The 16,500-nt window shown below is 26.6% G+C and overlaps 2 protein-coding genes across 4 annotated transcripts; both read right to left on the bottom strand.

Moving 5' to 3' along the window:
* Nucleotides 1-722: 722 nt before the first annotated feature.
* On the bottom strand, nucleotides 723-6,976 carry LOC129980890 (uncharacterized). 3 transcript variants are annotated; one of them, XM_056091347.1, is made up of 4 exons: nucleotides 6,899-6,976; nucleotides 3,812-4,202; nucleotides 3,565-3,733; nucleotides 723-973 (listed from the first exon to the last, which is right to left on the bottom strand). In XM_056091347.1, the coding sequence occupies exons 2-4, from the start codon at nucleotides 4,162-4,164 to the stop codon at nucleotides 935-937; spliced, it is 561 nt and encodes a 186-aa protein (XP_055947322.1). In that variant the 5' UTR covers nucleotides 4,165-4,202; nucleotides 6,899-6,976; the 3' UTR covers nucleotides 723-934. The 3 variants fall into 3 exon arrangements, with proteins under 3 accessions (XP_055947322.1, XP_055947332.1, XP_055947341.1); XM_056091357.1 differs by having other exon boundaries at nucleotides 3,565-3,718; XM_056091366.1 differs by lacking the exon at nucleotides 3,565-3,733.
* A 1,599-nt stretch (nucleotides 6,977-8,575) lies between these two features.
* On the bottom strand, nucleotides 8,576-15,538 carry LOC129955638 (PI-stichotoxin-She2a-like). Its single transcript, XM_056068242.1, has 3 exons — nucleotides 15,425-15,538; nucleotides 10,818-10,982; nucleotides 8,576-8,711 (listed from the first exon to the last, which is right to left on the bottom strand). Exons 1-3 carry the CDS (start codon nucleotides 15,492-15,494, stop codon nucleotides 8,686-8,688), a joined length of 261 nt encoding a protein of 86 aa, XP_055924217.1. The 5' UTR covers nucleotides 15,495-15,538; the 3' UTR covers nucleotides 8,576-8,685.
* Between the last annotated feature and the right edge of the window lie 962 nt (nucleotides 15,539-16,500).

Here is a 16,500-nt window from a genome sequence, read left to right as displayed (position 1 = left end):
CTGAAATAGGCATAGTTGTGCGCCTCACTTGCTAGATACCTTGTGGTGACGGTCATGTTGAACATCTTTTTATTTAAAATAAAATGCAATGTGTTAAATTACTAAGCACTGTTCTTCTGATTTGTATAAAACCATCTCAGTTTGACGTGTGAACGCCATCTGTCGGTCATTTTTTGAATAATTTTAATGGGAAAAATCTAAAGGCTTTTTGAGCCTATTTCCACATACTGAAATTTTTTTTTCTATCATTCCTTCTTTATTATGATTTTTTAAAGTTTGCACGAAATTATGGCGCAACTTTATTTCTGACAGTGTAAAGTAAAATGAAAAAAAAAAAATGAAACAAACACTCATGGGATTTTATGTTCTAAATTAGAATGTGTTAAAATTTAAAAACAAACGTCTTCGTTTATATTTTTAAAAATATCTTATAAGGCATCTCAATGTGTATAAAATTTCATAATTTTAAGCCAATTATTTAAAAATTATCTCAGCAGAGTCTATTGTTCTTTAATTTTTCTAATCTTTCTAATGTTAACCAAGTTTCAATTTTCCTCCAACTAAAGTAACTCTTTGAAATGAGTAGTTGTTTGCTGAATTTTGCACTTCAAACCAATGAAATTAATGCTCAACAATGGCATGCTAGTGTATAATTATTTTTTGATCATAATTATTTCAAGTAGGAAAATTAAAGGAGTTCACAAGTAATAAATTTGCTTGGCATTAATACTTTTATTTATATTACAAAATATGAGTTTTCTTTAAAAGAATACTTCTCTCGATACGTGAAACAATTGTAATGAAGTACATTTTTCATCTTGATATCCAAATCATTATTTTTTATGCATACACAAGGTTATATTTCTAATTTTCAGATTCAAGTGAAGAGGAATTTTGTTTATTTCTTAATTTTTGGAGTTTCATTGTGAAGGTATTAATATCCCTCTTTATTTCTTCTACTATTCTGCGGGATCTGAAAAAAAAAAGGAAGTATATATATAGTTATACAATTATATTCATAAGAAATCTGATGTAATTTCAAAATATTTAATTTTCTCAGTATAAACCGTATTTAAGCGTATTTTCTAAAAAAATTTAATATAATGGTTTATTTTAATTACTTATATAATATTATTAAATTAAAATGTTTTTTGAAATTTTTCAAAGAATTAAAAGCAGTAAGTGATTAATTTGGAAGAAAATAAGATCTTACGCTCTTTAAAATGTTAAAGAGAAAGTTTATATCCCAAACGCTCTGCCTCCAAGGCAACCCTCTATTTGTTTGGCTAACAGAAGAGTTTATTTCTAATTTGCAATTATATACAAATTTGTTTGGTTAACGGAAATAATAAATATTAAAAATTTTCTTTAAATAATAAATTTTCTTGAGGGAGGTTAAAATTCAAATTTTTAAAATTTGTATTGTAATTTACTGTGGGTTAAGTTTGATTCTTTAGATTCCAAATATGTTACAGAGATAAAAATAAATTCTTTTTTTTTTTTTGCAGAATTAATATATCTACTATGAAATTATAGTGTAGTAACAATTTCATGCATTTCTTAGAACATATTTTGCCTTTTTATTGAATTTTTTATCGTTCATAAATAAAGAATTCAGACAGAAATGTATTAAATATGTATTTATCAAATTCACAGTGTTTATGGAAGACAATTTCTGTATTAAAAGTGGGATTAATTCTAAAGTGTGTTTTAAAAATATACTTTTTACATAGTGTGACGATTAAAGGCAACATAATATTTCAAGAAATTCTTCTAAGGGTTAATTAGAGTTTTAATATTGCTATTTAGTAAAATAATATTCTTCGTTTCATCTGAGCAAAGATCTAAGAATGTTTCTATTTTATTTTAAAGCCATTTGATATACAAAATAAATACGTTCTTTTTTTCCATAGAAAGAACAAAAATCTATTTTTTACTCAAACATGTATTTCTTTGAAACAACAATATTTTCATCTTATTTATACTCTAATTTATTAATTATTCAGGCGAATTTTCGCGGTGCCAACAGTCATTAGCACTCTAGTTAAATTATCATATGGCTCCATAAGAATCTGAACAGCATTCTATGCTTTCGGGAATAGTGAACTCATGATAGTTTTTTAGGGATAATGTAGTACCACTAAATTTCGTTTAGTTCTATTTACATCCCGTTTTAAGCCAAATCTAGGGATATTTTGGGACGGACCGCTAAATTTTGAAATGCTGTCGGATGACGACACCTGAGTTGGAATCCCCCTCATCGAGCGTCCACACCACAACAGTTGGGCCATGTTTGGCAACGGCGGATTTAATATGCACCGGGCCCGCTTACACGATGGTGGAATCGAGTCTCGAACCCGAAACCTTCCCGTTCCGAAGCTGAGACCTTATCACCAGGCCGCCGCGATCCCTGCTACTCAATTAAAAAATTAAGCTTAAACATCTATAGGAGCATTGTTCTTTGGCTGTATTTCTTGCTTCCAAAAATCAGCGCTTGTTGTGAATTGCTTGCATACCCTTATGCACAAAAACTAACGAAAAAGTGAAAGTGAGAAAATTATTTTATCCTGACTGTTGATAGTTCGCGGTGTACAATTCTTTATTTTTCAGACTAATAATAATCAATTTTTGATTTCAATTTCTTTTAAATGATAATTATTTTTCATTGCATTGAAAGAAAGGATATAAATTTAAAAAAAATATTACTTATTTTTTCGTGAATGTTAATACTATTTTTGTTATACAATTCGCATAAGAATCCAGTTTTAGAACATTCATTTTCAAGCCCTGATCCTGTTCATTCATTAATATTTAAATGAATAATCGATTATATTTGAAATAAAAAGGATAGCTTAAGTGAGTTGAAAATGCTTATAAACTGATGTTTCAGGTTAGATTTTGGAAATAGATTTTTTTAAAAAATTATTGTAGCTTTAAAAAAATTTCAGGAAGTTAAAATTATATAAAAAAAATTCCCGGACATTTTGAATGAAGTATCCGTGAAATGGATTCTTTGGAATATGTAATTTCTTCGAATAATTATATAATTTTTTTTTAATTTGAAGGATTTATAAAAAAAAATATAGTACTTACTTTTCTTCTGATCTTAGAGCCTTGATAAGATAATTAGAATTGATCATTAGTTCATTTATTTATTTAGTTATTTATAAATTCAATCTAGTTATTTTTATTATACGCTTCTCATAAAGACTTTGTTTTTGAACATTCAGTTTCAAAGACTGTTCTTAATCATTCATTATTATTCAAGCCATCATTAATATTCAATCAAACCTTCTATTCATATTAGAAATAGATAATATAACTTACTGTGGATGAATTTCTTCAATAGATAGAAAAATACTTATAAAATAACATTTCAGGCAAATTTTTTAAAATAAATTTATTTTATAATTGTTTTAAATAAATTTTAATAACTTAAGGTCATAAAAAAATTAGCAGGCATTTTGAATCAAAAAAATTTCTTAGAATGTGGAATTAATTTATTTGAATAATTATGTATTCATCTTGTTAATTAGGAGCATTTTTTTTAATTATAGGACTTACTTTTCTTCTACTGTTAGGTAAATTCTTTTCGTTCATATCTTCGTCCTTTTTCATTTGTGGAGTATGATGACGTTCACCATAAATGTGATGATGATAATGAACATGAGGGGAGCCATCACTTTGTGGAGAACCATCATTTCCGGAATAAAATTCACTATTTTCATCGAAACTATCAATATTTACATTTAAATAATTATGCATTCAGTTTGTTTATTAGGAGAACTTTAAAAAAAATTATAGGACTTACTTTTCTTCTAATGTCGGGGAGTTATATTCTTTCGCTTTTCCGTCATTTTCATTTTGTGGAGTATGATGACGTTCGCCATAAATGTGATGATGATAATGAACATGAGGGGAACCATCGCTTTGTGGAGAACTATCATTTCCGGAATAAAATTCACTATTTTCTTCGGAACTATCATGACTTGGTGGATAAAGTTTAGTTTTGGTGTCATAATCATAAATTTTAGGATAATGCATAGCATAATGTTGCAAGAAATTTCTGATAAGATTCTTATTATATTCATTTTCATTAGTATCCTCTGCATTTGTTGCTACCCATTGCAAAAGAAAGGTAAAAAGTAAAATCTCCAAATTCATTATCCTCTGTAGTCTTCAAAATAGCAAAGGGAATGATGCTGCACAATATAACAAAAATTGGGAAAAAGCATAATCAATATTTACATTGATATAAAAAAGTAACAATTATATATAATATTTAGAAAATATGAATATTAAATGGTAGAGATACTTAGCAATCAATCTCTACTAATTCGAAAATATTAAGAAAATGTAGTGTAAAAGTCTGAGAATTTTTTCAGAATTAGGTAGTCAAATATTTTTTTTCTAAAGAATTGAACCTTATTCTTAAAAATATACTTGATACAGAACGAAAAATGATAAAATTTGATGTTTTTAAGTTTTATTTATTGAAAATGTATATAATTAGGACTATAAACTTTTATGGTACAGTCCATAATTAAACTATTGTGGATGGTTATTATTTAATTAATCATATAACGGTAAACTATTTGACGTTATTTTCCTAAATAAATGTGGTTCGCTCTTTGTAAATATAGAATTTAAAAAGCTGGTCTTCATGTTTTATAATGAAATTATTTTATTTAAATAAGACAAAATATTAAAGAAATAGTTACATTTTTAATAGATAAAAAATTTGAATGATTCAAAATTAATTTTGTTATTAAAGTTATTAAAAAATTCTTCATTTAAACCTTTTTTACATTAGGGAAAACAGTTCATAATTCCTACCGAATCTGCACACAGAAAAAAAAACACTTTTAAAGTCATCGTTGAATTGAATTATAGACAACTTTGGATTTTTGTAGAAGAAAATTATAACTTAAAAACTATAACTTAAGTTCTTCTTAAATATTAAAGTTCAATACATTGATGACAAATTGAATTATATCATAAATATTAGTTTTTTTTTTTTTTTTTTACTAAATTGAATTAAGAAAATTTGGCTGTAACATGAATGAGTAATTGGGAACTAGAACTAATTGAGAACGATGGCTATAGAATCCAATGTGAGACCTCAGTTAACTGAAAAGTATGTGCTTTGATTGAAAAATTCTGGAGGAAGAAAAAAAGAACTCTTTTGTTTTTCGTACTGTTATCTGATGACATTTATTTTATTTCATTGAAACTGTTGTAAAAAATGAAATCAAATCTTATGTAAGTTTTATTGTCTGTTTCTTAATCTAGCTATATTTTTATAATAAATTTAAGTTATTTATTTCTTAGATGCATATGATATAATGTTTATGAACAGACTTCAATTTTCTTTTTCTGAGTTTTTTCCTGAGACACAGGCTAATGTTTTTAATAAAAACTTATTCGCCGGTTAATTGGAAAAAAGATTTAATATGACAAAAATCAGCATTTTTTCTTCTTTGAATTTTTTTTGTATTAAAAATACATGACTTAGTGAACTCTGTAAGATGTGGTTATGCTCTCATAAAAAATATAAATCTTTTCTTAAATTCATTTTATTTTAAATATAAAAAAAAGACAATATCTGCATAATTCTTCCCCAATTACCTTAAATAGATCTTCTTGTAATGAATGCATTAATGAAAAATGAATACTGTTATAAAAAGTAAACATTTTAAAGGCAAATACCAATAAACATTTTTCATTTCTTACTGCTTTAAGGAATAATATAAAAAAGTAAAAAAAAACTATAAATAAATTTAATAAATAATATAATTATAATTCCAAATAAAATATAATCATTTTTGCAGTAATTTTAGTAAATAAGTTATTTTAATAAAGAATAAAGCAGTATTATGCGATAAAACTAAAATTGCAACTACTACTGTAGCGATTATGCAATTTTAAAAGCAGCAATTATGCAATAAAACTACAAACTAAAAGATAAAATTCAAATATAATTTTTTAAATGAATGAAAAATTTGTATTGCTCCTTTGACCAAACTTATTTTGACTTTAATGTCCCGCAAAATTAGAAACCTTAAAATCATTCACTTACTATCATGTGGACAGTCGCTATAATAAAATATATTAAAGAAAATAATTTTGAAATGTAACCAATCTTTAGAAGGTTTTAGCTATCCCATCGAATTACTCAAAATTAAATTGAATTTTAAAAGGCATTTTAATATTATTTTATTAGAAGGAAAAAAATTAGATTTTCCTGAATTATTCGAATTAGCTAATTGCAATAAAAAGAATTATCAATGAATATTTTGTCGAATACGTATAATTGGACAAATAGATAATAGCTTATTTCTTGAAATAAACACTTTTTAGCATTTTCAATAACATATTTCATTTCTTAGCGAAGATTATATGAAAATCTTTTTTGAAATTAATCATTTAATTTTTTTATTGCATTTAAAATTTTTTTAAGGAATTAAAAGAACGGGGATTTAATTTTTATTTCTAAATCTCATTTAATTTTCATGGTAAATATTATATAACTCAAAATTCGCTACACTAATTTTTTTTTTTGGGGGGGGGGTTAAAAAATTGAAATAGTATATTATTTTTATCTATACTATCATTGAAACGAGTATAAAATGTTGAAAAAATTATTAGTAATTCTTTTCTATTTTTATAAGACTAATTTTAATTTATTATCAGGTAATAAGAAAGCAAAAACTTTAATCGTTGGGAAGTTAAGGAATTGAATGTGATAATAAAATCCAAATGTAGTGTTTTCAATGCATACATGAAGCAGTTCTTCAAAATCCCTTTGTTTTCTAATAAAATAAAACTTGCAATATTTTTAAATTACAATATTTTCAAAAACTTATTTTAAACATCTATCTAAGAATAAAATACTTACGGTATATGAAGTAAATTTCTAAGCAGTTCTAAGTTTTAAAATCAGAAAGGAAAATATTGCAAGATCCCACTCCTTTTTATCAGTTTCAACTTTTTATTTATTACAAAATTGAGATTCCTATTGTTAGTTTTTTTTTTTGCAGAGATTCTGAAAGAATACGAAGGGATTATGTATGTGGATTTTAAATTGGCTTCAAATATTCAATCAAATATTTTAGGCAATTAAATATTGAATTCGGATTTGAAATTGCGTATGTTTCTTGGAATTAATGAACCGCCAATTAATATTATCATCATCAAAGGAATATATTCACATTTTAATGATGCATTTATGCGTTAATGATATGTTTTCCTTAATAATGTTTGAATTTCTTCAAGAAAGATTTTACGCAAACATGATATTATTCTTCATGCAGCGTGTTTTTCTTTAAAAAGACATTTAATGAATTGTCTTGAAATTTGAATTAGTTGACACAACTCGTAAGAGACGATTTAATAGAATAAAATCATTGTTAAACGGTTTAATCCATCCTGAATCAGAAGAAAAAAAAATTTTGGAACTATATCAATATTGGAAGAATTTTTTCAATCGAAAGTTTGTCTACCAATCCCTTTGGATACATTTAAGTACGACAGCTTAAAAACCATAATAAACTGAAAAATTGAAATATGGCCATCAGTTTTATTTTTAGAATTTTAAATCTATATCATCGTTTGGATGAAATTCATGTATGGTTTGAATGTCTGTCATTTTTTTTGTATTGAATGCGAGTTCGTTAGTTTAACAAAGGAGTAAATTAAATAAATGTAACTTAGAAAAATTGTATATGCATTTAAATTTTCTAATAAATGATATTATTAGAAACAGTTCCAAATTCATTGTGGTTTTTTTTACTATTCTAGGAAGTTAAAATAACAATGCATAATACTATGTAAATATTTGAGAAAGGCGATATGAAAGCAAACTTGCTGATTAAGTTTTTCCATTTTCTGTTGTCTATGATTGAGCGGAATGGAATTTTACCTCAGAAAATAATTTTTGGGATATTTATTTATAAAAAAATGGATGAATCTGAGCTTAAGACAGGATTGTTTAAACGGTTATTAGCAATTATTTAATAAAGTTTTGAATTTTTACGCTCATAAATGTGCAAATATTAAAAGTTCTCTAATTGTTTTAGCCTCTTTGATGCTTCATAATAGATATATATTAAAATACATTTGTAATAATCTTGTTAGATTTTAAAATATAATTCATTTTAATCTTATAACACAATGTATGCGATATATTTTTTAATTTCATTTTGAGTTTCTTACTTTGAAAAATTCCTAAATTTTGTGTTGTAGTCAGTATTACACAATAAATATTCCAACAAAATTGTTAAACGTTGCATTCAGCTTCAAGGGTAAAGACTTAAGCTAATTAGCAAATTGATTAAATGTTTATTCTAGCGAACTGAACCAAGGAATTAAATATTTACTTTATTGATAAAATGTATCTACATCGGTCTTTATTTTGTTCAGACAATTCGCTGAATTATTCACAGTGATTTCTATTGGTTTAAGTATCTAGCGATGCAAAAATTTCTATCTAGTAAGAAAGCAGCAAAAAACACAAAAGCTTTAGTTACAGAAATATTTTTTTTATTTCATATAATGTAGTTTTATAGTTGTCGATTATTTGTCTTAGATCTGTTTTTTCTTGTAATTATATTTGTAATAATAGATTCATTATATATACAAATATTTATATAATCTTGATATCTTTCTTCATTGTTGATACATTTTTTAAAATTTTAGTTCTTGAATTTTACCTAAAAGAAAAATAATTATAATTAAAAATATCTTATATTGGGAAACAGAAATGTTGAAACATCCGTATTAATAAACTACATTTAGAATATATCAGAAAAGCAAAGTGAATAAGATTTTGATTTTAAATTCTGAATTACAAAGCAATTCTTAGAATATTTAAAAACAATGAAAAGTGAATGCTGCTTTTATTTAAAATTATAATTTATAATCACTATCATGTTTCATGTTCGCAAAGATGTAATTTTTAAGATGTAATCGATTTTACATTTTACTCTCGTTTCCAAATATGCCAGTGTTTCAAGTTTTCTGTTAATTTCTATATTTTTGAAGAAAATTTACAATTTTAATATTTTCAGAACTTAAATCATCAGTTAATCAATTAGCATAAGTAAATAATGATTTCCCTATCGCGTGGTTATTTAGATGCAAATTTGTGGAAAAATATATTACAATATACCATATTATTTATAACAAAGACTTAAAAATGAAGGATAAAAAGAAAACGGATAATTTTTAGATTTAAAATTCTTTTTCAATCTACTTATAAAAGTGCATTTTTAAAACCTGTTTCTATACTGTTTATATCATTAATTCTTATTTTATGTTTTGATTATCAATGAAATTAGATTTTTCAATTCAGTAATAACAATATTTTTAAGCAATTATATTTGCTAGAATTCGTGATAGTAATCTATTTCCTTATCAATAAAACTGAATTTTAAAGTGTTTTTTACCATAAAAAAGGAATTATTAGATATTTTAAATTATAACTTTTAACAACAGAACGGTAAATAGAGATAACTGTTAACTGAAGCATTTTAAAAATACAATGTTAATTGAAAAATACAAATTCGAGACTAATAAGGCATGTTTTTTACTTCTCATATATATTTTCATTCAATTTTCTTACTATTTTTCATAGGAATCTGTAAATTTATTAATGATTAGATTTAAGCAAATTGTTTTAAAATTAATTTTTAATTAATCTAAGAAAGATTCAGAAAAAAAGCATTAACAACAATATGTGTAAACTTTTTCAAATTGGAAATACTCCACTGTAACTTTTTAACATTTCCGAACTCCCATAATACCTGCATAATCACAAAGTGTTTATTCCAATTGTAATATTGAATTCAGGATAATCGTTAAAATGGTGACTGCCTAGATAAAAGACAAAGATATTGCTAATAAGTTCATTGTTTCTTCTTTACCTCATACATATTTGTTCATCTCCAACTATTACTAAATGGTTTTCCGATTGTGGTAAAGACGATCGTGCCTTAAATTTATTATCGCCAAATTTCCAGTAATTGGCATCGTGCTCGAGTCGGGGAAAAGATGAAAAAGCAAGTATCATCTGTGTTATTTGGTTGCGGTTTAATATTGCGAGGTTCATTACAAAATAGTTTCGATATTTCTACAAAAAAGAAACATCAAAATAACCAAACCTAAATTAGAAATTTCTTGGAACTTTCATTTTGCAGTTGTAAGACATCAGCCAAAATCTTAAAACTTGAAAAATCAGTTAAATTTTTGGCAACAGCGCTTCATGTACTATATGCCTGCTCTTTGCGCCTGTACTTTATAACATTGGGAAATATAAAAGCCTGTATTTTATATAGCCAGATGCCAATTTATCTCGACTTCTACTATTTCTGATTACTTATCTTATACTCATTACTTATCTTCTTATATTCTCAGAGTTGATTGTTTTTTAACTTTTTTTTTATTTGTTAAAATTATTTTTTTATGTTTATTAAAGTTATATTTCATTATTCATAATGTATTGAATAGGTTCTTCAAAATCGTGAAATATGCAGTATTCACGCAATTGCCATGACTAGTTTGTAGCCCTTGCCTGTACTCTTGGATTGAAATGTGTTCACAATCTCCATTGGTATACAGAATTTATTATGGGATATAAAGATATGTACTCACAACGGTGACTTCATGAATTACAAATATTTTTATAAAGCATCTTCAGAAAAAATCCCTTGTCATATATTTATAGGTATAGAAAATTTTACAGAAAAACTTATTCAACTTAACTTAAAATAAACAACTCACTTATCGACATGTATGGAAATTTGCTGTTAAATACTTACTATTTTTACATACTCTTTCGCATTCTTCTTCAGTTTTGAAATTATTGTCATTTCCCATGCATCCTCCATAAATAAAATAAACGCATTCATTTTTTTCATGATCGAAATAGTATCTTGGAAAGGACGCTTTGCAATATCCGACTTGTTTAGGAAGTCTGCATACATCTGTATTGAAAAAAACTATGCAGTAGAAATTATAATCAGTTTATAAAGGATGACAAAGTATTACTGTCTTTTACACTGAGGTGACGAAAGTCTTGAGATAGCAGTACGAAAATATACAGTTAGTTATAGTATTGCTTGGAAAATGTATAAATGGGCAGTGAATTGGCGGGCCTTTCTATTGTATCCAAGTGATTCATGAGAAAAAATTTCTGACCTGTTTAAGGCTGCACAACGTGGATTAACAGATTTTGAACACGGAATGGTATTGGAGCTAGATGCGTGGCTGCATTCCATTTTCAAAAATGTTATGGAACATTTAACATTCCGAGATCCACAGTATCAATAGTATGCCGAGAATGCTTAATTTCAGGCACTTCTACCATGGGCAAGGGCAGTGGCTGACCACCTGCAGTTAATGACGAGATCAGGGAAGTGTGCAAATAATTCTCAGTGTTATCAAACAACCAACATTGTGTGATGATGTATCCGTTAGGATAGTGCTGTGGTATTTGATTTTTGAAAGGACTGTAGTAGCAGAAGACCGACTCGAGTGCTTTTACTTACAGCACAACATCGCTTGCAGTGCTTTTTCTTGGATCTTAAAAATATCGATTGGACCCTGTACGACTGAAAAGCTAACTTGGTCGGATGTAGGGATTGCAATACCGGTATACCGGGATACCGAATACCGGTATTTTGAACCATTTGTACAATTTTGTAATACCGGTATTCACAAGTTTAATACCGAAAAACCGGTTTTTCAGTATTTACTAGAAATGTTTTAAATTGTCTCCATTATATGTTCAGTCATCACGAACATAGCAAAATAGTATACGTTTTTGTTTTTATGTCTCCCTAACGGGTGAAATTAATTAGCTAATTAATGGCTTAATTAATTTCTTAAATCTAAATTAGCGAAACATGGATTATCCCTTAAAGAAAATATTATATGCATAACGACTGATGGAGCAACAATTATGAAAAAAGTTGGAAAGTTGATTGGTGCAAATCAGCAGTTGTGCTATGCACATGGAATTCAATTAGGAGTAATAGATGTATTATACCAAAAAAATAAAGAACAGAAGAATCCAAATACTGGGGATATAGAAACTTCGGATTCCAACTTTGAAAAGAGTAAGAGTGAGAGTGATATTGACAATGAAGATAATGACAATGTAATTGTTGAAGAAGATATTGCATAGCACAACTGAAATGAAATATTAACCTATCAAGAATTGCTTCGTATAATTTATAAAGTTCGAAAAATTGTTAAGATATTTAAACGTTACCCTATAAAAAGGATATATTACTTAAATATATACTAACTGAAAATAAAGCAGAATATCTGTTAATATTAGATTCTAAAACACGTTGGAATAGTTTACTCCTAATGATGGAATGATTTTTGAAACTGAGAAATCCAATCCAAAAAGCAATAATCGACTTAAACCTGTCAATTAATTTTTCAGATAATGAATTCTACTTAATATCCAGAACTATATCAGCTCTACTTCCAATAAAACTGACTATTGAGGCATTATGTCGGAGAGATTGATTTATTAACAGCTAATGCAACTATAAATTTCATGTTGCAGTCACTGAAAGAATAGCACGCATCACTATCTGAAGAATTATATATTACATTGAAAAACCGCACAGAAGAAAGGCATACCGAAATAGAAAATTTCTTATGGTATTTACATAATTATATGATTTTAAAAATAAAATTAAAAAGAAAAAAAGAAAATAACCAATTTGACTAAGTTTAGAGCAAATTTTCTTAAAATATTTTACCCACAAACTTATCCACATTCAGAAGAATTCGATTCAATTATCGAAGATTATGATGTCACTACTGTCGAGAGTGAAAAGGAATTGTCTCTTGAACAAAAATTAGAATTAGCGATAAATAAAAAAAATTTCAACGAACCAAAATACAATACAGAAACAGCTATATCCAAAACCATCGGACGAGAAATCGATTTATTTGAAGATGAGGGATTTAGAGGTAAATACTTGGAAAAAATATATCGTGCATTGCTAACAGTACCACCAACTAGAGCGTTTTCGATCGACAGCTGGTCATTTTTACACAAAATTGCTTTTCAGGCTTAATGACAGTACAATTGATGCATTATGTTTTTTAAGATCACATTTCAAAAATTTGTAATAGTACCACAGACTGAATAGTGATATTTACACCTTTTTTGTGATTTAAATAAATAAGAGGCTTCTTTACTTTTTTGTGATTATATACTGTTATAATTTATAAGTTACAAATTATTTTTTGTGATATTTACACTCCCTAACAAAACTGGCAAATAAAACAAAGAAACACCTGTATTTTCTTTCCTTTTCTAAAATTTCTAATACCGGTATTAAAACCGGTATCCCGGTATTAAGATTTAAAAAATACCGAATACCGGTATTGAAATTTTGGTCCGGTATTGCAATCCCTAGTCGGATGAGTCTCGATTTCAGTTGGTAACAGCTGATGGTAGGGTACGAATGTGGTGCAGACTCTCCGAAGCCAGGGACCAATGGTCAACAAGACACTAGTAAGTGCCTTGTAGACAATTTGACAAGCTGATAGTAGTTCCATAATGGTTGACGGCTGCTTTTACATGGAATGTACTAGATCCTCTGTGCAACTGAAGCGATCATTGGAAATGGTTATGCTCACTTTTTTTGGAAAATACTTGCAGCCATTCATGGACTTCATGTACCCAAACAACGATGGAATATTTATGGATGACAAAATGCCATGGCACCGGGTCACAAGTGTTCGCGATTGACTTGAAAAACATTTTGGACATTTCCAATGAATGATTTATCCACCTAGATCGCCTGATATGAATCCCACCGAACATTTATGTTACATAATCGGGAAGTCAATTCGTGAACAAAATCCTGCACCGGAAACACTTTTACAATTATGAATGTCTATAGAAACCACATTGGTCAATATTTTTTCTGGGGACTTCCAACGCCTTGTTGAATCCATGGCATGTCGAGATGCATGGACTCACTCCGTCGAGAAAAAGGAGGTACCGCACGGTATTAGGATAAATCACATCACTTTTGTTACATCAGTGTATAGTTATCGTGTTATGCACTAAGTATAACACGATAATTATGAATATTTAATATTTAATAAGAGGTATAGTTTTATATAGTAAATCAATACTCCGATGAATATTTTAATCTTCTAATGATTGTATTTTTTACTTCATATATCCTGAAGAATTCTCATATTAAACATACATCAAGAAATAAATAATTAGATAAATTTTGTATAACTTATATACAAAATATATATAACAAAGTATATACACATTATAACAAGTATATAAGTATATATGCTTGCATAACTAACTATAATTATCGGAGAAGTCATCGTTAATTTATGCTAGTATGTAAATATCAGCCTATTTTGTCTTAAATTTGTAAAATAAAATTCTAAATTTTAAGAAATCTATTGAAATAGATTCAAAAATTAGGTATTTTAATACGTTTTTAATATAAATACCACGGTTATTTTAAACATATTTTATTATTTTGTGAAGTCCAATTGCATAGACTATAATATATTATAAGTTAAATAAATCCTTGTGCATAACTTATATTTACACTACTATACATTTTCTTTTGATTATTATTTTATAATTTTGTAAATAACTGGTGGTTTTATGATTTTATATTATAATGGAGAAATAAGTTTTTTTTACAAAAATATACACATATTTTTTATCAAACAGTATGCATATTATTAAATTATTAATTTCATGAATTATTTAAATTTAAAATTAAAGAAAATTTAGAATCTAATTCTAATTAAAAAGCACGTCAACTGCTGAATATTTCTAAATTTAATACACAGATAATTTTTGTAAGAAAAGATTTGGACGAGAATTTTAGAAAAGCTACGGTAGGTTTATACTCATATAGACCGTGCCTGAGATAGTCATATATATTTGAATAATATTTAATAGAAATGAATATTTATTTATATAATAATATCATTTCAAAGCTGTGATATAAACTAGGTAAATAAGTAATCAATCATGTATACAAGTATGTTTTGGTTATTATCTAATAAATATAATTTGATAATAATAGGACTTCGGTAAAGAAAATATTATTTATAAGATTGATTAAAAGCTAATTACGTTTTCTTTTCAATTGACTAAGGTTCTTTGAGCGCAGCTGAGAACTAAAGTCAAATTCAGCCTTCGTTAGCCAACAACTAAAGATATTTACAGATATCTAAGACAAATCGATAGAAAAGTAACAGAATGAAAATTAGTGTAACTTCAGATACCATAACTGAGTTTAACTATCAGATCGGAGGAAATTTTTTTAAAGAAAAATTTAATTTGCTTTAATTAAATTTTAATTTAAAATTAATTTAAGAAATTTGCAAATTCCTAGCACATACTTACCTTCCTGTATTATTGACATCACAGACAATATTGCAAAGAGCAAAACTAAAATCCAAATCACTGAATTCATTCTACTGGATTTCGAAAAGTTAAAAATTACGAAGCTCTTCCTAAAATAACCCTAATGTTTCAATTAAACGGGACGTAAAAATAACTAAATTAAACCACCATTTCGAAATTAAACTAAATAAAACCACCACACAAAAAAGAATGCTGTAAGATATCATTAAATGATATTTCAAAAATAAACAATATCATAAAAAAATTATTTTTACTTAAGAAGCTAAATTATCTGATTCAAGAACAATTGATAAGACGTATTTAAAGGCTATAGCATTAATTAAAAATAGTAAACTTCCTTCATATGTGTTGATTAACTATTACAATCATAATAAAAAAACTGATAAAAGCACGTGGTCTTTATTTATAAAATTGGCATGGCAATACATATCAGTCATTTAAGTTTGAAATGAATCAATAAATAATATATGAATCACTTTAGAAAGAAATATAAAGGAAAGAAGTGATTCATTTGTTTTTCTGAGAATTCTACAATGAATCATGCTTTGAATGTCATCGGAAATCTTCAACTTTCCCCCAAATGCATTTGTTTGTTTTATTAAAACGCATTTAATTAATATCTATTCTCTCTATAGACATAAAAATAATGGAATCCTTTAATATTTCATTCAATTTGAAAAAAAAATTATAAAAAATGCAATATTAAAACAAATATTTGCAATTATTTAATGGTATTTCAAAGTATGTATCTATGTTTATTTAAATGTGTTTCCTCTTAAATCTATATAAATAGAAATTGCGTTGTTTTATTTTTAATACGGTAGCTTCTATAATCTAAAAACGTGCTAAAAGAAGCTGAAAATTTAGTCGATTCTCATATATACTCATATATTACAGGCGGGGAATTCAACTTTTACTTTATTTTAAATTATCTCTAAATTTCAACAAATTATATTTCTAGTAAACAGAATGAGATTCTCATTTTTTGCTTTACATAAGAGCCACAAAACAATTGTCAGTTTTTATTAAGATTTTCAGACAACTGTAAATAGTGA

Source organism: Argiope bruennichi, chromosome 1 (assembly GCF_947563725.1).
Source record: "Argiope bruennichi chromosome 1, qqArgBrue1.1, whole genome shotgun sequence".
Lineage (NCBI taxonomy): Eukaryota > Metazoa > Arthropoda > Arachnida > Araneae > Araneidae > Argiope > Argiope bruennichi.
This window is presented reverse-complemented; position numbering and strand designations above follow the sequence as displayed.